At 40.9% G+C, this 22,857-nt stretch overlaps 1 protein-coding gene across 4 annotated transcripts in view; it reads right to left on the reverse strand.

Moving 5' to 3' along the window:
• myo6b (myosin VIb) overlaps positions 1-21,632 on the reverse strand; it is a 33,947-nt gene extending 12,315 nt beyond the window's left edge. For 2 of the 4 annotated variants that reach the window (XM_069661337.1, XM_069661336.1), the window contains exons 1-24: positions 21,516-21,632; positions 18,130-18,199; positions 17,957-18,030; positions 17,396-17,525; positions 16,440-16,545; positions 16,110-16,165; positions 15,916-16,013; positions 15,660-15,824; positions 14,898-14,978; positions 12,704-12,712; positions 11,781-11,961; positions 10,973-11,117; positions 9,441-9,598; positions 9,150-9,241; positions 8,669-8,741; positions 6,292-6,419; positions 5,231-5,326; positions 4,578-4,748; positions 3,718-3,756; positions 3,538-3,631; positions 3,161-3,291; positions 2,880-2,957; positions 2,636-2,765; positions 1,004-1,094 (exon numbers count right to left, since the gene is read on the reverse strand). In XM_069661337.1, coding sequence (XP_069517438.1) covers positions 1,004-1,094; positions 2,636-2,765; positions 2,880-2,957; positions 3,161-3,291; positions 3,538-3,631; positions 3,718-3,756; positions 4,578-4,748; positions 5,231-5,326; positions 6,292-6,419; positions 8,669-8,741; positions 9,150-9,241; positions 9,441-9,598; positions 10,973-11,117; positions 11,781-11,961; positions 12,704-12,712; positions 14,898-14,978; positions 15,660-15,824; positions 15,916-16,013; positions 16,110-16,165; positions 16,440-16,545; positions 17,396-17,525; positions 17,957-18,030; positions 18,130-18,199; positions 21,516-21,632 — 2,513 coding nt within the window. The remainder of the gene's footprint in view (positions 1-1,003; positions 1,095-2,635; positions 2,766-2,879; positions 2,958-3,160; positions 3,292-3,537; positions 3,632-3,717; positions 3,757-4,577; positions 4,749-5,230; positions 5,327-6,291; positions 6,420-8,668; positions 8,742-9,149; positions 9,242-9,440; positions 9,599-10,972; positions 11,118-11,780; positions 11,962-12,703; positions 12,713-14,897; positions 14,979-15,659; positions 15,825-15,915; positions 16,014-16,109; positions 16,166-16,439; positions 16,546-17,395; positions 17,526-17,956; positions 18,031-18,129; positions 18,200-21,515) is intronic. The other 2 variants (XM_069661334.1, XM_069661333.1) reach the window with 1 other exon arrangement.
• Between the last annotated feature and the right edge of the window lie 1,225 nt (positions 21,633-22,857).

A 22,857-nucleotide genomic window follows, 5' to 3' on the forward strand; every position in this document is an offset into this window, starting at 1 on the left:
CAAATGAAAACAAATTGAAATAGTGTTGAAATAACTTGTACACACGTTTTTATTAATAAGTAGCTATAGAAAACCTTTTTCCCACCCACCAAAAACAGACTGAGTCTTATATTCTGGTGCGTCTTATACTGCGGATTTTACAGGACATACGTCTCTGATTTATTTCTATTAAAACCTATTTTTTCCTCTTAGACTTATGCTGATCTCAGGGGCATTAATCAGTGGTATTTGGGTCGACAAACTAACACAGGCCATCTTATAAAAATGCACTTGACTGTTAGCTTGTGGGTATTAGTACCTAGTGGAACAATATCACAGGTGAGAGGAGAGTGTTTGGATCTCATTTGGCCTAATGTTTACAAGAAAGCACAGTTGTGGTGGGATTAACATACATTCATTATTCTCTCCTGCCTGATTATAACGTGGGTAAGAGAGGTACGGGTGTCCCTTTACAGCTCTGTATCACTATGTAATTGCTGAGTCATGCCCCGTATTTAGTGTTTTAATGTGACTTTTCAAAACAACTTTTTAAAGATACAATATCTTCTGTTGCTTTTCTTTTTTAAGCTTCATAAAAAATAGATATATCAATGCTCCAAATAGCTCCTTTCATATTGAACTACATGAGATCATCATGTGTTTGCCGGTATAAAACGTTTCCTCATGCGTCCATTCCCACACTGCCACTCAGTTCGAATGTGATCTGGAAACCCATCATCTGGATGGCTGCTTTCACCAGAGCCATTTTCCCCCCAAATGCAACCCAATCCAGCCAGACACGCTGTATTTCCCAAAGCAGTACAGTGAGACATCATTTCTCCACAGATGACTTTCTGGATTGATTCGAACTCTTAAATTCACAATGTGGGAAAGCCATCAAAACTCACCAAGCGTGAATCAGTTTAAATAAAAAGCACACAGAAAGTACAGGCCCGAAGAAACGAATGAGAGAGCAAAGGGCACAAACAGAAATGATGTGTGTGTGGACCAGGAGGAGACTCACCGTGGCTTATGCTTCTTCTTACACAACCACATGCGAACAGTCTTTTGAATCTTAATGCAGGCCATAGCTCTGTAGTTCATCTTGTTCCGAACTGTAAAGAGAAGAAGAGGATTCAAACAAAGACGTATTGAATACTTAAAGGTGTCTCCAAGGGGGGTTTATGCCCTGAACATGAACTGCAACAACCCCAGTTTGAGGCTGCTCTGAGACTTTGTCATTCCCGTTTTCCCTTCATCCCCTCATGTTCTGTTGTCTCTTTAATAAAGGGATATTCTTTTGTTGTTTTTGAATGCATGAAGATTTATCTGCAAAAAAAACAAGGGTGTTGCACAGAAAAAGGAGTTCCTCTGCATATGTAAAAGTTACCAAAAAGTTTAATCTCCACTTATGATACAACTTTGTATAAACTGCGATAAGGGGCACTATTAATCAGGCATTAACAAAACAAGTAGTGCAGAATATTGGATGTATACTCACATGCCCTCTCTTTCTCTCTCTCTTACACACACGCTAATGAAACTGTGATAATAAGGTGAAGTGTTGAAGTTAATAAACGACCAGGACGAGAGACATAAATTTCCTCGGGCCACTTATGTAAGAAATCAAGCAGAGGCAGTGTTCTGTTATAACCCTGATGTAATTCTATTTCATGCTTTTACACAAATAAGCTGGAGCCTACACTTCGTTATACAGTAGAAATCAATAACTTTGGCAGACTTTAATGGTTCAAGGAACTGCTTTTACAGTACTATTCCCTACTGCCTGAAGCTGCTGCTTTCAATATTCAGAATGAATGGGAAAGTGTGAAATATGATTTAGGAAAGCTGTGAGATGAGAGATTAATAATAAACTGTCAGGAAATGACAAAGTCAACCTCAGGAAAGTGGAATAACTGATATTAAGCTGTGTCACATTTTAAGACGTATATATATAATGTTACAATGTTGGATGTCCAGACGAAACGTGAAGTTTCAAATCTGTAGGTAAAAGTATGTCTGAGTAATCCCCAGGCTTCTCAGCTCAGTCTGCAGGCTGTTGTGAACGCCAGGTTTCACACCGTTTTTTTCTACACTTTGTGATGTCACAAAGTGCAGCCTCAGCAGGCTTCAGAGAGCTGGCCAATCAGAAGAAAGCGGGCTGGTAGGGGCGGGGTTTCTTAAAGGGAGTTTTTGTAACTGTAAATTATGCTAAGCTACTCCACAGGTATCACAGAGTGAAATATGAAGCTTGAAATGAGCACAATACCCCCCCTTTAACTAACAAAAATAAGCTGCTTCCGTGGCCTATCTTCAATTACTGATACTGTTTTAGATTAATTGTCTCATCCATCCATTTTCTATATGGCTTGTCCTGTTCAGGGTCGCACAATATCTTTCAATATTAGGGCAAATGGAAGACTTTTCTCTGTATAAGCTCTGTGTAAGTACAGAAATCAGAAATGGAAGTTAAATGATAACTTAATAGGTAGTGTCACCATCTGAACCAAACATAACCTAGGCAAAGCCAGTAATAAATAAGAGTGTGGTAAGTGATCTAAATCCTAAAATGCACTTAAATCAATGAAAAATGTTCTAAATTGTTCTTAATCCACACTGCAGATACATATAGCACGTTTCAGTGTCTTCAACCTACGTTTGATGACAGACAAGCTGCACCACTGGACCTTCTTCCAGCGGCTGCACACCAACCACGTGTTGACTTTCTTCAGCAGCTCTGCCAGGTGGTCGGGATCAGACTTCATGATCTGATCAAACTCAGCAAACTGATGCCACAGACAAAGACACAAAAATACACATCAAGCTGTGATCCTTTCACTTTTAGAGATATGTGTTCTCATCACATTAATGAGACATAAAGCCGTTTGACTTCTCGGTACCTTTCCAGGGCGGAAGAACACTTTGGTCAATCCAAACTTGAAGTCATTGTCATTGAGTCCCAGAGCTTTGAACAAAGCCTACAGAGGAACAAATTCCCATTCAGAGACACAGCAACATCGTAAATGTGGGACACTAAACTGTTTATGTAAGCAAACCATTTCCCAAATGGGTCAGTGTGGCTGAAGGCCTTTTTATACAACTAATTAGGCTTTCTTAAACAGATTCGCTCCTGTATTTTTATAACTCTTTCTATTTGTCTAGTGAATTTATGTAATCCCACCTTGCAGAAAAGTCGAGGATTCAGGCGTGTGAGCTTGTCAGGCATGTACTTTTTATACACGTTATAGAGTTCATGGAAGGGGGCTCTGGAGGGGAAACCCCCCTGCATCAGGTCCAGCACTGACACCATTCCTAATCAGGAGAAACAACAAACAAAATACATGCTATAATTATAACATAACATGCCTCCGTATTGTTTTCTACCTCCTCTAATCTTCAATCAATACAGTAGGTGTGACCATAAGTGGGGTCAACCTACTTAAATGGCTTTACTAACAGAAGAGCTAAATTGCTTGAAGGTATCCTGAGTGCATTTACTCATCCTAAAGATTATAAATTGATAATATAACAAACCTTTAACAACAGTTTTGGTCGTACCTGAGCACTGCAGCTGTGAAAGAATCAGAGCTCCTTCAAACTGGTGGCTGACCATCTTCAGGTTGGGTTTTACACAGCGAATGAAACTTGAGCCCTACATGCACAAATATGAATTAGTAGATCAGAGAGCAAAAAGTGTGAAACCAAACATAAAGGACATATAACTTAAATGTTACTCACGGTACTTCGAAGCTTTTCCAGCAGCAGGTTCAGCTGAGTCTGTGTGTGCGCGCAGACAGAGGGAAACGTTTCATGATTTGTTGTTAATGTGTGTGAAGAAGGTAACACAGACAGATTAGGTAGCAGTGACATACATCCTTGTCACAGGTTAGTAAATGGGGGAACCAGAGTTTATAGTCCAGCAAGGACAAAAGCAAGACATGGCGATATATTTGTGTAGCATCTTTAAACAACAAGGCAATTCAAATTGTTTTATATAAGACATAAAGTCATAGGGGCAAGATATAAGCGTCCATTGGTTTGTTTTATATAGTAAACAGTTCTATGGGATTATAGTCATCTGGTGATAATGATTCAAACTTAAGAGGCCCAAGAACAGAGCCTTGGGGAACTCCACATCATTTTTTTTACACTAAGAGTAATATTTAAGGGTACAGTAATAATCATCCCTAGAAAAAAAGCACAACTATGAAATTTTGAGACCCTTGGAGAGTACCACTTCAAGAGCATGCCCGTTATTTTTGTGTAAGTTGTGTTACATGTTGAGTCAGTCCATAGTTATCTAGAAAATAACACAGCTCTTCAAGTCCTGCATTTTACTGATCCATAGTTACCCATTAAAATAAACTAAGCTATTCAAATTTTATTTCACATGTCTCTGACAATTAAAGACATTAGAATCTACAATGAAACAATTTATCATGTATTTGCATTTCAAATTCAGTGTAATCATCAAAAGTAGGATAAAAAAGGTTTTTTTTTTGTCATTATAATTACCAATGTTAATATAAAAAAGCATTTTTTGTTGAGTTCAGGAATTTTGTCTAACAATAAAAACTGACTTGAACAGCCACTCTGACCTTGAACTTGTTGCCAACGCTGATGAAGCCGAGCTTGCCCGCTTTCTGTTTGGTGTCCTTGGCGGTGTTGGAGTTCTCAAACAGCTCTCGCACAAATTTGTCTTTCGATTCACACACTAAGCTCTCTAAGGACATGTGAAGGGCATCATTATTCTTCTCCACAAACCGAGTCTAAAACACACACAAGAAGGAGAATTGTATTTCACAGATGTACAAAATGCAAAAGAAATGAATAAATGCTGCTGTGTTCAACGTACATTACTAAAGCAGGGATGAGTGATACTGTTATATTTGTACCAGAGTAACAAATGTGTTGGAGCTAGGACTATTTGTCGTTAAACCGCGTGGGTGATCAACAAAAGATGTTCAAGTCTAGCCAACTGTCTCAAATGTTGATTAATCTTGTGAAGCATTTTGGACTATCTCCCAGCCGAGGCAAAGAAAGACAAATTGTGACAGGCATTTTCCAGTAGATCATGAAAATAATCAGATCAGTTGTATACTTGACTGTTGAGCTTTAGGTAGCTTTATTTGCTAGTATCTCCGCTGTCTAATGTACGGAGACATAATTGATAGAGGTCTTAACACCTGGATTTTGTGAACACCGACCAGCCTTTACAGACCTATACAATAAAATCTGCGTTATGAAATACCGTTTCATAGCAGACAGCTCCAGCAAAATGCCTGATGATAAAGCCTTCGTCATCCCGCAGATTCCTGTGAATGGTCAACTTCGACTTCCGAGGAACCTAAGTGCGAGAGGAAGAAAGCAAATCAAATCTAATGCTAGTGCTAAAACACATAAATATTGATTTCACTCTCATCCAATCCATCACCATCTCTACAGCAGAATGGTGTTTATCCACACCACTATTGAATGAGGATGACTTTCTCTGGAGAATGAAACATTTGGATCAATGAAGTGGAGTGAAATGAAGCAAAAAGAAACAGAAATGATGTCATAAATAGAGGTAACATCTCACAGGCTCTGTGAATTGGTAATTTGATGTTATTTAATTTGTTCGCTTGCATGGAGACACAAGGAAATAACAACTGCACATAGAGGAGATACATGCCATGCTCATCTTATCTGGGTCGATTATTATAAAGGACCCAAAACATGGATAACCAACAGATTGTAGCATTTGTAAGCTCCATTAGCTTCATCACTTAAAAGAAGCACAATAAATCATCCTTAAAGTGTGAAAACTGCACAGCAGACATGTAAGCTAACAGCATATTCAAGCACTTAATATTAAGATTAATGTCTTTCACCCTATTAAATGTACAGAACCGCCTTAGTTATAACTCTCCCTGCAGTCGAGTGTAGCTGCAGCCAGCCACCTCTAATCTTAAACTTGAATTGGTGTCAAGGCTACACTTCTAAAAGGATTTCATGCTCGCAGAGACACAGGCAGGGAGACGAACAATAGCGACAATGGCAGAGACAGAGGGAGGGACCGTGCGTCATTCAGCGAACTACTGTTGCAAACAGGCAGAATAAAAAAAGTGATCACAATGACAATGTGCGGTTGCATTGCTGCCTCGTCCCTCCTTAAAGAACTAAATACACAAAGAAAGAGAATAATAGCAGGAGACTGGAGAGAAAAGACAGACAGAAGGAGAGAGATGCCAGTAAAGCCTTTGAATTGAAGTGAATTGAGAAGGAGAGAGAGAGAGAGAGGGAGGGAGAGAGGAGCTTAAGAGGTCTGACCGTCAGTCTGAAGTGGTCTTTATGCTTGCTGTGAACAGCCAGAGCAAAGTGTTGGTCGCTGGGCTGAGGAAGACGGTTCTCTTCATCCAAGATATCCAGGACTCCCACCAGCTTTGCTTCCACTAAGTCTGGAAATAACAATAATACATGTTACAGCAACATTATTATGATTCATGTACAGTCTGGCATGTACGGTGAAGCAACAGAAGGAAAAGTTAGATCTTCTTCTTGACAATCTGCATGTTTCAAATGCTTTAAGACATTTTAGGGACAAAAGAAAAATACTTTAATCTCAACTAAAGGGCCAGTTTATCGATTTTCAACCTCAGTCCTCTCGTGCTATTATGGGGAGCTAATGCCATTATGGTAGAAACTCACTCTACCATACTCTGTGCCTTTGGAGGACGCTATCCGCTTCTCCAATGGGCCCTGGAAAACCTCCGCCAGACTACGTAAAATGCGTCATCTGGCAGAGGCCAGGGAGCTCGCTAATCTACACTTCCTCAATCAAAGTCGCCCGCCTCCGATGTCTCGTTCAAAATCGTCAGGTTTGAAATGTAGACTGCAGACCTGAAGATTTTTTAGACCGGTATATTCTTGTCGTATTTCTGATTCTGTACCGCTCTGAGCCATTGCCTTTAGCGAAAACAGTAGTATTTCACTCCAGCGTCTCTTGCTGGGCCACTCCTTTCAGAGGGAGGGGCGCAATGCACGCTGGGTGTTGTAGGAATGTAGAACGGGCGAAACCACGAGCTGTTTGTACAACTTTCTCCACAGCTATGGTGCCAATTTAAATATGATTTCTTCTATTGATTACAGAGAACACCAGCTTTGACTGGCAGCGGCTTTTTCCAGGGGCGAACTGCTCCTTTAAGGTTTCACGAAAGGACTCATCGTCGCCATTCTGACACCAAAAGTTAAAAAATATAAAAAAATTCAGCTTCTATAAAGGACATTTATTCGAAATTTCCTGTTTACTGTTTCTGAATATTCAAAGCACAAAAGCATGTTCATCAGGATGCTCATTTACCCATACATCTGAATTATTCATACGGCATGCTGTGTTTGGAATACAATCTAATAGCCAAGGACCCCTGGAAAAATCTGCATGAACAAGCACCTGTGCATAAATCCTGAAGATTGATGAGTGAATTAATGGCCAACCCAAACGGTCATTTGCAAGTCATAAATGTTATTCACGGCTGTCAGTTAACCTCACACATGAATAATCGCAGCCTTTGAAATACAAATCAAACTGCTTCACCTTGATGCTCTGACTACTTCATCCCATTAATGCCGGGACAGAGACGACTCAAACAAGGGGGCATTATTTCTCCGGTTTCTCATTGCACAAAAAAAAGGGACATAAAACCCACAAAAACTAATTGCGCTTGCTCCCTTCAGACACACAGATATGCCAGAGACTTGGATAATGAGAAGTTGGTATTTTTGTCCCCCTGACAGGTGTATTTTGGTTGCACAAGCATCGGCCCAAATGAATGCCAGGCGGGTGAGCTGATGTTACACTCAAACCAACCTTGGTACATCTGTGGGCTGTGGGTTCGGCAGAAGGACGCACTCTGTCAGTCATTTTGTGTTCTGCAGCACAGGCCCTCAAAGGCAACACTTCATCTTAATGATGTGCTTGAGTGTCACTTCATGATCCTGTTTCCAAAAGGTCAACCGAGAAACAGAAACATGTACACAAACTCCTACAGGTCTAACTTTGATTCTGGTCGCAGAATCAACTCAGACATTGTATCAACTTTGTCCTGTATTTTGTTTTGTGCTTTTATTTTGAAGTATACAATTCTGAGATGTTTTTATTGTCTCTCAGCTGCAACTTTTTTCAGGGAAACTTTTGAAAGTAATGGCTAAGGGTTTGAGGATCACCAGCGTGAAATGAGGCTGACATATGCCCCTTTCCCACTGGTCAAAACACCCACTAACACCTGCTAACAGCTGGCATTTTTGCTTAGTGGGAAAGTCTACAACTGGCATTGAGACCCGGGTCAAATGACTCTGCAGTAGACCCGGGTAATTATTAGCGCGATGCTATGATGTGCATTGAAGCTCCGGCCGTTGCCGCCTAAATACAAAAGAACATACAACGGCAAATTTGTTCTTTCTTTTGTGCAAGATGCCGCAACGCTGGCAAGACGAGGTGTGAATGCTTCTTCTGATCCGAGGGGGAAGAACCCTGTTTCTGGCGCGATTTTGACGTCAGACGGTGACGCAGCAGAAAAGAGACTGAAAGGAGTATACTTCACTTGCAATGGGAAATGAGATAATCGGCATTTATTAGTGGGTCTTCCCAGGTCTGAAAATCCGGCATCAGCGCGCTAATTTTGGTGGGAAAGGGGTAATAGAGACTCACCTATGCAGTCCTGGTTGTCAACATAATGCACCTCATTCACTCCCAGCCCTTCTCTTTGATACAGCTCTTGCTCCTGCACAGACATGAACAAATGTCAGAAGTCAAACCTAAAGCACAAAATGTCTTTACATTTTTTTTGAGTGACTTCAGACAGTCATCAGTGACAAAAAAAACAAACAAAACACTTCAACACAACACGATTCAGATAATGAGAAAGAGGCTGTAACCAGAATTGAGGCGCATTAATTGGAGACCTTGGAATAGAATAACGTTAAGAGATCACAGGAGACAAACAAGCCTCATCATGTCCCCTGAGAAATTAGCATTCTAATGAGAGAGCGCAGGAGAGACGGGGGGGAAATATAAGTGAGAAAACAGAGAAGTGAAAGACAGATTAGTTTTCGTCTGTCTCGTGAAAGAGCGGGTTAACTTTGGCCTGTGAGTGACACGAGAAACAGACATCCACGCGCTGCTCACCCACCTCTTTCAGGATGCGCTCGTTGAAGAACTGCTGCAGTTTCTCGTTGCAGTAATTGATACAGAACTGCTCAAAGCTGTTATGTTCAAAATACTCTAGAAGGAGAAAAAAAAACATGTATTTCAATTAATTTTTCAAAATGAAGATTTTTGCAAAGGCGGTGCATAATTATATGGCAGTCAGGGGAAATTAACTCTCAAGCAAGAGCCCTGCTAATGAAGACTGTGTGCGCACAAAGTTTCAGTTAAACTTTGTGCAATAAATTCATATTCATCACTAACTGTGTTTCATTACCAAAGCCAGCGATGTCCAACACCCCGATGAAGTTGGAGGAGGTCTGGAAGGGGAAACACTGGTTGACCCGTTTGACCACATGATCAAAGAGGCGGCTGTAGACCGCCTTGGCCAGGGCATCGCGAGCATTGTTTGCCTGTTCCACCTTTAGAGGCACCCTGGAGGGAAACACAAAGTGGGGCAGTGAGAGTTAGTCCGAAACTGGGACAGGCTAGCCTCTTGTCAAACCTCTCTCTTTATTTTTGTTCTAATCAACCCATTTTTCATGCGGCAGCAAAACTTCAGCCGTGTTGATGTGACACTTTTTGCCGCATAGTGCCGTTCCCCCTCTGACCTCTATTGTAAGCCGGGCGATCATTTTTAAATTAGGGTTTCTGAGCCCAAGATGAGGTATTAAAACTAAAATATGAACCTTGAACTCTCATAGATTCTCTAAAGGCACTTTATCACATTGTCTTTTTTTATTATTCAGAGGGGTTGAGTGTAAAGACAAAGTGCAGATCCACAGTGACCCAGAGTTCAACTCAGCTGTCCCCGCTGGGAGGAAGGTGAATCTAAAATAAAAAGGTCTCCCGTTTGCTGTGAAAGCTTGTTCGCTACTTTTTTCTTTTGATATTCAAAGCACTTGGTCCTCTAAAAAAAAAGAGAAAATGCTCGTCTAATACAAAATGGACTATTCCACCTGTGCTAAGGCGAAGCTACCCCATTCAGCCAGAGAAAAAGGCCACATTCTCTCCATTTAACCACGACCTTTTAGTTAAACGCAGGTCTAATAATAAAGCACATTAAATCCTTACGATTCATCTTACTTGCATGTATTTTCATCTATGCAATACGTCCTATGCAGACCTAGCCACCACCCCCTCTGTAACCCTCACCCTCCCAGGGGTAGGGGTGGATCTGTCTGGGGCTTAATGACAAAGCCAGGCCCCCTTCGCTCCACCTGCTCCCCAGACGCCGGGCCTTTACTGTACTGCAGACATGCTTGCCTGCCTCCTCAGATACGGGCTGCATTATTTATGTGGAGAAAACACTTCCAGGCCAGGCCAGCATCTGGCCCTCCTTAAATATTTATCTATCAAACCTGGCTCCATCACTCAAACACCACATCGCCACCGATGTACACAGGAGCTGCGCCAATACTGCACCACATGCCGGGGTGTAGTTGTGCAGTGTGACTCTGAAAACCCTTCACATTGTGTAACTGTCCCTTATCACTGGGGTTTGCTGTGAGCATCACAGGGCTGTAGGTCATAATAAGATCATTTACTTTAATCTTTTCATCTTAAACAATAGAGACATCTCAGCGCTTTGAAGGTAATAAGTACAGCAGCCTCCTTTGACAATTAAATTGTAGCTGGTTAATCTCCGTCCAGGATCATTAGCTATTTTCAGAGTCCAGTTGTCAGAAAAAAACTGTGACATTGACTTCTGAGGAACTAATAGGATAATTCTTTCTCAACAACAACAATATTTTCTAAAGAAGCTGCACAGAGTTGCAGGACTCTGAAGCTGCATGCTGTCGTTCTTACTTGATAACTGTTCCTTTGGCGCCCCCTGCTGTTGTGAGCATGACTCTGGTTGTGAGGCTGACGCGCAAGTCATCCTTGTCCAGACCGAGCAGATCGGCACAGTACTCCAGAGTCTGACCCGACTGGTTCTTCAGGACACAACCACCTGAAACACACAGGAAGACGCAAACGATTTAAAAAAATCATCCCACAACAATCTGTAGTCCTTAAAATGTGCAAGATTATTTATTTTCCTTTGTGTCAGAATTCTTATTTAATGGACAGAGACTTCTAACAGTCGTTCTCTTAATCACTGTTTGAGACCATATAGGTGACGATATCCAAGGACAGTATATTTGTTCTCCAATATTGCATATTGATCTAATACTGTAACATATATGTGAAATGAAGTGCTCCAATTTATTGAAAAAAAGAAGCAAATGCATCCTTTGCAACTTGTTGGATCATTTCTATGGGCTGATTATTAGTTAGTAGTTTTCTTTACAATTATTGTTCGCCTGTCGAAAGTGCCTTTTTAGGGAACAATGCTCTTGCACAGGAGAAAAATAATTTCTTTCTTTCTGGCAGCAGAAAAGTTGGAAAAAGGAATTTGTTGGTTTTACTGAAGACAAACATAACAGGACTACACACAAAGACATCATTAAAACTAGAAACAATTAAAACAGTAAAACCACAGAACAATACAGTGACGCATTCAAAGTAATCATCCAAAAATGACAAGTTCTCTTGAGAGATCTTGCCAGAACCAAAACACTGACAATCTCTCAGATAATGTCACAATAACTTAAAACAAAAGTATCCGTCTAACCTGAGGAGCTCCCCGTTTCTTCAAAGTCGATGTTTCCGAGATGCAGAACACCTGCGACCACCCTGAACAGGTCCAGCTTCTCGGTGTCGTCCAGCCCGATCTTCTTCATGGCCCCGCACATCCTGTTGAAGTCGCCTTGGTCGTCTAGGAGGGGGTCCTTCAGAGCGCCGACCTTAAGGTGCTAAAAAACAAAAGAGTGAGTCAAAAAAAGTCAAGATGAATAAAAAAACTGAAAATTAAATTCAATATAAATCATGATTTACTCAAACAAATGCAGTTATTCATGTTTTATTGAGTAAATCTGATTCTAAATTGAATCAAAGGAGTCCAGCAGCCACCAATAAACTAAAAAAGCTAAGTTTAATGTGGACTTTGCACTTTTAACAAACCAAAACACTTTACATAAAAGTGTTCAAAGAGCCACCACCAACAGCACACAGAAAGCACACCGTCCTATAAACTACAGAAGCTCTGCTACAGCAGCTTTGTCTCCAAATGTCCTGACAAGAACTCTGTTTGTAGCATTAAAAAAAGCTGATGTGACATCTAGAAATATCTCAGAGGATGAAATTAGAAAAAACAGGCATTAAAATTAATACAATTAACAAGGGCTGCACGATTAACACTAAATGTAGGCAGACCTGCAAAGTATGGAATACATATATTAATTGTGCAGCCCTGCATTGTATGACTGAATAAGCTGAATAAGCCATCACCCTTAGTCCTTTTCTATTGAAGCACGACTTAGACCCGGCCCCACCCAAACCTTACAGACACATGCAGACAAAAAGGAAGCATGCACTCTTATTTCCTGTTTGGACTACACACAGCAGCACGTAAAGCCTGAGAGCCTCAGAGTTTACGTCAGGAAACAAACAGGATGAAGAGCAGGCACAAAGCCCTGATAAGAAAGGTAACGTCACCTTATTGTCCTACATAACAGACACGTGGAGGAACAAACAGACAGCCATGATTCAATTAGATAATGTACTTACAACTGCACAGCTTACAGTGCTAGCATCACAAAGGTACTGTTATTGATTATGTCTTCACATAGTTACACAAACCTTTTCACATTCAATTTATAAATGCTAGAGAACTACAAGTTCAAGCAAGTATTCATCTACATTTTGGATGCAATATTTCAATAGGAAGTTCTTATAGTATTTTTAGCACAAGTAAGATTAAATTACATCTTAAAACAGAGTTTATAATTAGCCTCTTAGCTAATAAAAAAGTTCCTCTCTTAACGTGCTAAACTAAATAAACCCATTATAAGTAAATGCATTAACTGAGAACTGACAGCACCTCCTCTTCTCACCACTAATCGACATGAGACTTTGATTAGCATAAAAGAAAATACTCTAAGAAAACAAGACTTAGAATGAACATGTATAATTAGTCCCTGAGAGAGCAACATGTCATACTTATTGTTCTAATTGTTTCATGATATTAATTACACAGCTCCTGCAGGCTCTGCATACTATCTCACCAAGGCCCTCGTTCTTTTCATGTCATACATAATTCATCGTTTACATAAAGCTGAACTACTTTCCTGGCATGAAATATTCCTATTGACCAGTTCTTGCATATCATTTAAGATTTACAGCTACTTTTCCTGGAATACTGTCTCTGGTGTCCTTTCAGTCTAGAGCTGCAGGGATCAGACGATGAATGGATTAGGTGACTTAAAGATTTATAGTCAATCTTTTCAGGCATTTTTTAAGCAAGATCAAGATCATAATTGGGAGTAAATAAAGAGTCTTTGACTTTTGGACTGCTCGTTTGACAAAAGAAGCAATATAAAGATTGTTCTTAAGGATCTGGGAAATTATGATGAGCGTTTTGCTAAATATTCTGACATTTCATAAAGTTAAAGATTCATTAGCTGGGTTTACATGAAGCCTAATATTCCGCTTACAATTGTTTTAAAAGCTCAAACCAAATAAAAATGCTGTATTTAAACACCTCACTTAGAATGAAAGTGCAGAGAGGTGCTTTAAACCTTTTCATGAACCGATCAAATGAAAAATTGTACCATGTAAATGATTTGACCCGATGACATCCTGACTGTGTCCTTCTGCACATGCCCTCCGTCTTGACGTAAATGCATGGTGATGTATGTTTCACAAGATGGCAGCATCCAAGTTAAACTGGACAACCTCAGAGAGCATGTTTTGTAATTCAAACATTAAGAGACCTTAGACGGCTAGATGGAACTTTTCGGTACGTGTTTCCCACACATAGACTACACCTGGGCCATCCAGGCATCTCAACGTCTGCCAAAGTCTATTTGGTGAGTATTCTATCATGTTTCTTATTTTATCTGTTCAAGATCTTCACCCACGACTGACTAACGTCTGAACATCCTTCCCTTGTGCTGTGCCCCTGCCGTTGCGAGGAGCATCTCCACACAAGCTTGTCACAGAAACACACACACAGAGAGAAGACTTCTTGTACTTCGGTGTTAAATTTGGACCTTCTGGGGCGCTGGTTTAGCTCAGTCGGTAGAGCAGGCGCCCCATATACAGAGGCTACAGTCCTCGTCGCATTGATCGCAGGCTCGACTCCCGGTCTGCCGATCATTTGTGCATGTCAGCCCCCACGCTCCACTCCCCACATTTCCCGTCTCTCTTCAGCTTTCCTATCGAATAAAGGCAAAAAGCCAAAAAAATAATCTTAAAAAAAAATGTGGACCTTCTTATGCCACTATTTTAAAAGCTTTTAAGTGCAGCGCCGAACCCACCAGCGCGTGTCACAAAGTTGTTCCGATAAAATGCGTCGGCGCATGTTAACACCAGATCATAATGGATCACACCCCATGTAAACAGTTGTAAGCAGTCTTCAATCGGATTGACAAAAAGCGTGCATATAAACCCAGCTATTGACTCATCCTGAAAATAACTACATTATTTGAAATAGTTGTTAATTCCATCCTTATTTCAGACCGGTTAAACGTCTATCTGAGTGCAGGGAAAAGCGCAGGAAATAATCCAAAAGTGTTTCATTATCTTATCTGTCACTGCTCTTTGATATAAAGTACGTTTCCATACAAAGTGTCCAAAACAATCATGTGCATGGTTAAAGTGATAGAGCCAGGACAGAGCGGGACGTTACCTCAGGACTCTTGCGGTTCTGCATGATTTGTTTATCTGATTCCTTACTGGCAAAGTATCTGGTGCATCCTCGGTTCAGGTACTGTAACAGAGAAAAATCAGCTTACAAACAGTCAAACGTAATTAGTATTTAGTGATATTAAATTCAGAAACAGTGTAAATGCATTTCACTGGTGGTGGCAAACCCACAGGGGATATTTATATTGATTTTTATCAGCTCAAAGATTTACTCTACTGTCTGCTGATATTGCTGCACAGCTGACTAGTGGTGAATCACATGAGGTAATTGCCTCTGTTGATGTGGGTGTCACCTCAGGGACCTGATATAATGACACTATGGTAAACATCTAAAGGAACAGCTTGAGCTGCTTGTTGTTCCGTTAAGCGTTGTTTTGTAGAGCATGTAGAAGAAAATAAGGGCTCAGGTAAACACCTTTATGCTCTCTGACTTTGCCCCTGTTGAGTTGATAATTGCATTAGCAAAGGAAATAATTCAATTGTGACTTTTTTTTTTACAGAGGGAATTTTGATTTCACACGGGAGGACCTCTTCACATCCCTTAAAATGAACCAATGCGACTCCTAGTGGGCGTCCAGAGAACTACCAGCCATTGCTCCTTCAGCACTGAGAAAAACTTCACTTTGGAAAGGCTAAATTGAAACTATCTTCATGTTATCTGTGCTCTCATTGGAGGTTTAGGATGTCTTATTTGTATGCATATTATTGGCCCTGCAGACCCTTATGTTCGTCTGAGTCCACTGACCCTGAAGCTGTCTGGAGAGTCCAGGTGCAGCCTCTTCTTTATGTCATCGGACGCCCCGGCACACAGCCTGTAGAAGATGTGGTAGTTCCTTTCGTCGTTACTTTGCATGCAAATCCTCGACTTCTCCAGCAAGTAATGCGACACGAATCCACCGACTACTGCGTTCTGGAGACGAAAGAAAAGCTCAGGTTTTAAACATCATGGTCCACACTCAGCCAGTCATCAACCGAGAATGTAACCAGTGATTAAAGATTACCTTCTCATTAAAGTGGATTTCCACAAACTTCCCAAAGCGACTGCTGTTATTATTCCGGACTGTCTTTGCATTTCCAAAGGCCTCAAGAAGGGGATTGGCTGAAATGAAACAAAAAGAATCAGAACCACATTGGACCGCTACACTACAAACAATAATTAAACTGAGATGATTGTTTGTGTTTCGTTAAACATTACCTTCTACAATTCTCTCGTCAATATCTTGACCACTTCCATATGTTGTGGTGAGATATCTACAGAACAGGGAGGACGTGAGGATGACATCCGCAATGATGATAAATATGTAAAGTACATCACAAGAAGATAAAGACAATATTGTTTGGATGGACCTCTAAAAACAGAGCAGGCAGTTTTTTGTTTTGTCAATGTGTGTTGGTGAAGTATCTTGGTTTGCAAAGAGAGGAGGACATTTTTATTCCAACAGCTCTTTGTATACTCAGAGGACAGCAGGTAAGAGTAAAGGGACAATGAAGCATGGGAGGCAGCAGGTATCATGTGGGCTCTTACCTCAGAACAAACTTGGTGTTTTCAGTCTTCCCAGCTCCAGATTCACCAGAGACGATGATGGACTGGCTCATCTTGAGAACCTTCATGTCCCTGTAGGCTTTGTCAGCTAAAACACAAAAAAATCACTTAACTTTCTAGTCATAATAATCTAACACAATCTGCAGTATTGCAAAAATGTAGAAATTAAGTCGTGCATAAGAATACCAATGTGACAAGTCATAAGGGGTTGCTCTTAAAATATGACACTGAATATTATTGTAGATGTCTTAATTGTGCATTTTCATATTTACTTCTGTTTATGTTTCAAATTTAAAGACCCCCTCCAGTGAAAATTAAGTGTTTAACCTTGTAAACATCTCCATGTGGTGTTTTTCATGTGCTACAAGACATATCAGGGACAACATCAGCAGTCATCTCCATGGCTGGACCTGTCTGCTTTTAAACTGCAGTGTACCAAGGACAGGCTGAACAACACGTTTTCAGATTGGCAGGTTTGAGACGTCACAAACCTAAGGAGCCAATCCCGTTAATTGACAGGGTGATGCTATGTATATCATGACGCACATTGTGATGTCACAAAGTGCAGCCTCAGCAGGCTTCGGAGAACTGGCCAATCAGAGGAAAGTGGGCTTGTAGGGGCGGGGTTTCTTAAAGGGACAGAGCTGACCTGAGTCGTTTCAGGCAGAGGCTGTATGAGGGCCTGCACAGAGCACCAGTGTGAGAAAAATAATGATTTTTTTTAAACTGTAAATGATGCTAAGCTACTCCACAGGAATCACAGAGTGAAATATGAAGCTTGAAATTAGCATAATGCCCCCCCCCCCCCCCCCGCCCATTAGTATTAGTTTTAAATGTGTTTTAAATCAACCGTTCCTCTTTTTTTAAAGCACTACCACCTCAGCTTGTACATGCATAAACTCATCCCTTAACAGTGATCAGAAGGTGTGAGCTCTCACCTATAGCATATACGTGAGGTGGCAGAGTTCCCAGAGACTTCCCTCTGTATGACTTAATGGGGTCAGGGCCGTACAGCTTGGGGATGTCAGTGTAAGGATTCACAGCTATCAAGATGTTTGCCACAAAAGTCTGTAATACACACAAATACAGGCATGATTAGAGTCACTTAATTCAGATAATAAACAGCACATATAACATATACATTATTAAATAATGGGAGACAACAGAGAGGAAAACGAGCCCAGTGAAGGCTGCTGAGACACACCTTAACTTGTTTTCCTGTCTTGCTTTTCCCATCTACCAGCTGTCCCTTATTTCCTAAGTGAGTGTTGGATCAGGATTGGGTTTGTCAGTCTGACTTTGTGACCCTTTTCTATCCCGCCTTCCCTCTGTACCACCTGCTACTTTCCCCCCTAGGGAGACGAGGAAAGGGATCCTCTCTCCTTCTGTCCTCCAACCTGTTGCCGTATCTCCTTATTATGCAACTAGATAGTAGTGACTTTAAGCCATTGCAAGAGCAAATAACGAAAGGTTACATAGCAGAATATTGTGGAACATACATAGATGTGGTCTTTATTGTACCGCACTCTGACGTTGTTGAGAAGAGTGGCTTCATTCAAGTACATAAGTGAACCTGAAAAAAGAGGGGACAAACACGACAATTAAATTAGTAAAAACACTTAAAGGACAACAGAAAAAAATATTGTCAAAATATAAACGTGTGTAGACTTACAGTTGTCATCTACATGTTTGTTGACATCATCCTCTGCAGGGAAGACTTGGCTCATTGACGCAAGAAAGGTCTGAAACACAAAAAGATTCACATGATGTCGTTTCCAGGACATGCAACATGTCACACTCCCTCTTCTTATCCTTTCCAACTTTGTATGCAGGATTCTGCATTGTTTATTTCTTGTTATTTGCAAAGCTTATGACACCAAACAAATGCTGATTAGCATCCAAAAAAAGGGAGACATATTAGACACCATAAAAAGCTAAGCAAGCATGCACAAACATGAATCATTCATCGTGCTTAAAGATCACAGTAATGATGTTCGGTGCGACATGTTCCCAGGCTAAATTAGTTACTCATATTCTGGGTCTATTGTTTTAGGAGTCTGAGTTAATGGAAATAAACTCAATGGAACAAGCGGGCTGTGAGAGGAACAAGGGGGAGACATGGCAGGGTGATGAATAATTTGGTGGGAGCGCAACCAGATCTGAACACCTGAGTGAGTTAGTGAGTGTACGAGGTGGGTGTGTGCACTCCAGCAGGGATGAAGGTGGTGTCTGAGCAGGTCTTGTAGGAACCAATCAATTCTTTGTATTATTAAAATCAACCAAACTTTAATACCAACATTTAGGACCACCAGGGAATGAAGCAATGGTGCTTCTATTAAAGGCGAGTGACATTATTAACAATACATTAAACACATTCATTACTCTCCCTACATCAATACTGCTTGCATGTGTGAGTGTGACCCAGTATGTGCTATGGTGCATTGTTTATTACCACAAACAGGCTGCGAGCATAAACAGAATCTGCTTTGTGTGCCAGCTGCAGTGCCTGAGCTCATTCTGGACATGCCCATCCACATTAATAACCATGTGAGAAATGTCTAACCAATAAAATTGACAAAGAAGAAGAGGCAGCCATGCTGAGAGTTGTGTACCCACTGAGGCACTAATGAGCTCCTCACTGTAGTAAAAAAAAAGCACTCAATGGGCCTTTCATTCGCTCCCTGAATGAGGCAAAGTTTATGCCTCATCATAATGATCATTCAAAGTTCACAGCTATTCGTAACGAGATTCACTTCAAACTCAGCGTAGCGCAGCTTTAAATATTTATCTTCATGAGTCATTTAGAGCGGAGCAGAGTGTTAATATTATGCAGCTGTCTGTCAGTAGGGTGAGATAATTGCTCATTTTCAATGCAACTTTGATTCAGCAGCTTCTTTGCTACTGCTGAGATCACTGAAGTACAGTTTCAATGTGAAAAACCTCAAAGTATTGAACCTTCAGAAATGTTTTAGAGTAAGAAAACATGGTTACATTAGAGAATCATGATTTCATGTTCTGTATGGACTCAAAGTCAGCCAAAAACACGGCATCGATTTGTAACAAATGCTTTTAATAGGAAGATGATATTTTGTTACTCAGATTGCACAAACAGTAGTGCTATGATATTGGATGTTTCACTTAGTTTAAATAAAAAAATACAACATAACATCCTGCTAACAATATGCAATACAATATCATAAAAATGGTAGATGTTAGCTCAGTCTGTAGGATCTTGGCTTGGGAACCAGAGGGTGGCCGGTTCAAGTCCCGGTGCGGACCAAGCATGGAAATTGAGATTGGTAGCTGGGGAGTATTCTCAACATTACAAAGCCCTTGTATCTAACGTATTAAAGATATTTTTGCAGTGCAAGTAATTCCTACTCACAAAGAGCTGTTCTGAATACATGATCAAGAGTAATGTAAAGCTATCAAACTTAGTAATGAAGTGTTCTTATTAGGGATGCTAATAAAATTAACTGCTAACCCACAATGAGGATGTTGACCGATTAATACTATCAGTTAAACAGTTTAAAAAAACTGTTGTTGTATATCTCTGCGTTCCTGGGACATCGGTACCATCTGACAGTCTCACAGTGCACCAGACTAACCCCACGGCATGTCGACATGTTGCTATTTCTTCACCAAAACCGAACTGTCTCCTACATAATAAGGACCGGTGTAGGCCTGGTCTTTTTATTTTAAGTTTCCATAGACTGTTGTTCACGTATTGACTGTTTTTGAGCAGAAATTAGGGTGAACAATTCCGCACGAGGCACAGCAGAGTAACTTGTTCTGTGTTCTGTGTGCTGACCGTCAAAGAAAGGTCGGCTGTAAATGTTTATTTACTTATCGTTGCTGCTGGATCACACAACTGTATTCTCCAGTGCGTGCGGAATGGACACTGGACAGTGTATTAATATCTGTGGGCACGATTGACGGTGCCACAGGTATTTACTTTTTAAGGTTAATAATAAATGTACCTTTTTAGTTGTGTGTGTGTTTCTGCGAGTATTAGAGAGAGCACGCATCAGAAGGAGCGCGCATGATGGAAAGCTTGTCAGTCTCAGCCTCTAAAAATGATATTTAATTCTTTTTGGTTAATGATTAAAGACTGTTAATAGAGGTAGGTTATCAGTAAAAAAAAATCTAAATTAGCATCCCTAGTTCTTATAGTGGACTGATCAAACACAGGCCTTACTCTTGACATAAATAATGGCTGTAATCCCTTTAGCTGTTCCAGTCCCAGGGCCCTGGGCCAGCATTGTGCGCGCTGGCTCACTGACACTGCTTTCTGGAGCACCTAAATAGGCCTAGAAGACAATTTGATGTGTTTCGGGAGGGAAAGTATAAGTTTATGTGATAAAATAAGCTCTAAACATAATACAGTGAATGATGCTTTAGTTTCAGGGTCCTGGTATTGTGCGTGCTGGCTCACTGTAACACTGCTGTGTTTGATGTCTGAGGTGAGAAAGGTCCACGCATCAGCTATGGTGAAAACACTTTAACCAAAAACTGTAGAGGTTACTGCAGGAGTCCATTCTGTTGTAAACATTAAAAGGCCTGCTTGCTGCTGGGGACATGTGACGGCTCAGGTGTAACAGGTGGCTTTTACCTCCTAATGAGCAGCTCTCCCGCTAGGCAACACTATCAGCGCACCTGCTGCTGCTCTCGTCATTTATTCATGCCTCCGTACATGCGGTCTCTCATGTTTCTCACATTTTACACATTGTTGTCCTGACGCCCTCAAATATCACTTTAGACAGAACACATACTCTTTAATTTCTCACACACAGCATTATAACTCTCCATGAAAGACTTGGTTTTTTGAATGTATTAATTGTGTTTGTTGCAAGCACCCTCCTGGGATTTTATGGCAAACAACGCCTCATTTATGTGACCCACTACTTGAATGTGCAATTCTCCCGTGAATTTGCCGAGTCACATGAAAGGAAAAAAAGCAACGACCCCTCACCCGTTTTCCCAGTTGGCCTTACTTTGCCTGTAAATGGAAAGCCGGGGTGTGTGCTCGCGCCTGTGTGTTTGTGTGTGATGACCCACCTTGCCCCTCTGGTTCAGTGGCTCTATGGTGAGCGTGTCGGCTCCTATGTCAACGATCATGCCCAGCTGGAACCCGTCGGTGGGGTGGGGTGCCCACACTGGCTTCCCATCCTCCATGGCTTAGCTCCAGTCAGCACGACCACACAACTGGGAGACAGAAAGGGGGAAGAGCCCATATGTGTCTTTAAATACATATGCAAAGTACAGCGTACAGTTTTGCATTTTTCCTAGCGTACTTCAAACAAACTGAATTTGCTTCTAAGCTGGTCCCATTGCTTGTTTATGAGCTTGTAAGGCTGCACAACATATATTTCAACTTTTCCTCACAACTCACAAACTGAAGTTAATATGACTACTGGTAATTTAACAACTGAGGACACATAAATTCTGCCTGTGATACTGCCTAAAATGCATGATGGGTTATCGGCAAATATGCCAGTCAATGCACCGATTCAATACCATAATGTATTAGCCCAACACATACAAAAATCAACAGGTTTCAGGTAAAATATCACGTGATGATCACAAACAACAAAAGTGCAATGCTAGCAGAGAGGGTAAAGCCGGCTTTAGTCAAAGCTAACAAAATGAATACAATCAGTGCTTATCCACCAATAAAAAGTTTTTTTTTTAAGGGGAACATATTCAGCTATGCAATCAGTTTCCTATTATTCTAATGTGTTTTTAAATCACGTTGGTAAAGTTTGTTTTGGTTTAAAAATTGTTTACATATTTTAATGTAATTATTTTTCGGAGCCTCTCCTTCCTCCTGAAACGAACAAGCCGTTTTGCCATTCAAAGGTCAGACCTTAGCCACGATTGGCTGACAGTATTTGGAGTGAACGCGTAGCCCCTCCCCCAAGTGTGCGATCGCATCTGCTGTCATTGTACGGAATTGATGCCAAAATAGCCCCCGTGATAGGTGCTGACATCTTGCGATGGTGACGTCATCTGGAGCCAGGAGTCGGTGACAGAGAATCGGTGGGTGGAGCCACCGTAGCCACTTCTGCTACCCAAAACACACACTTAACTTAGCGAAAAAACAGCAAAGATCCCTCACGCTGGTGTGTTTAAAAGCAGAACAGCTTCTTTGTGTCGGTCTGAGGTTAACGTTTACAGATATGGGAACTTCAATGACTGTAGTGATTGTTTTAGTTACGTCTCCTCTCGTCGTTCCTCCTCTACTCTGCACAGATCGGCTGCAGGAGTCGCATTTGTCAACAGAACTGTCAATCATCCTTTTTACAGCATCAAATAACTAATTAAAAATAAACGCTAGGATGTAAATCAGCATGATAAGAACTACAATGACAGAAACCATGTTTGAGAAAAATGTCTTTGC

Source organism: Semicossyphus pulcher, unplaced genomic scaffold (assembly GCF_022749685.1).
Source record: "Semicossyphus pulcher isolate SPU_LCO1_2020_fin unplaced genomic scaffold, fSemPul1.0.p SCAF_14, whole genome shotgun sequence".
NCBI lineage: Eukaryota > Metazoa > Chordata > Actinopteri > Labriformes > Labridae > Semicossyphus > Semicossyphus pulcher.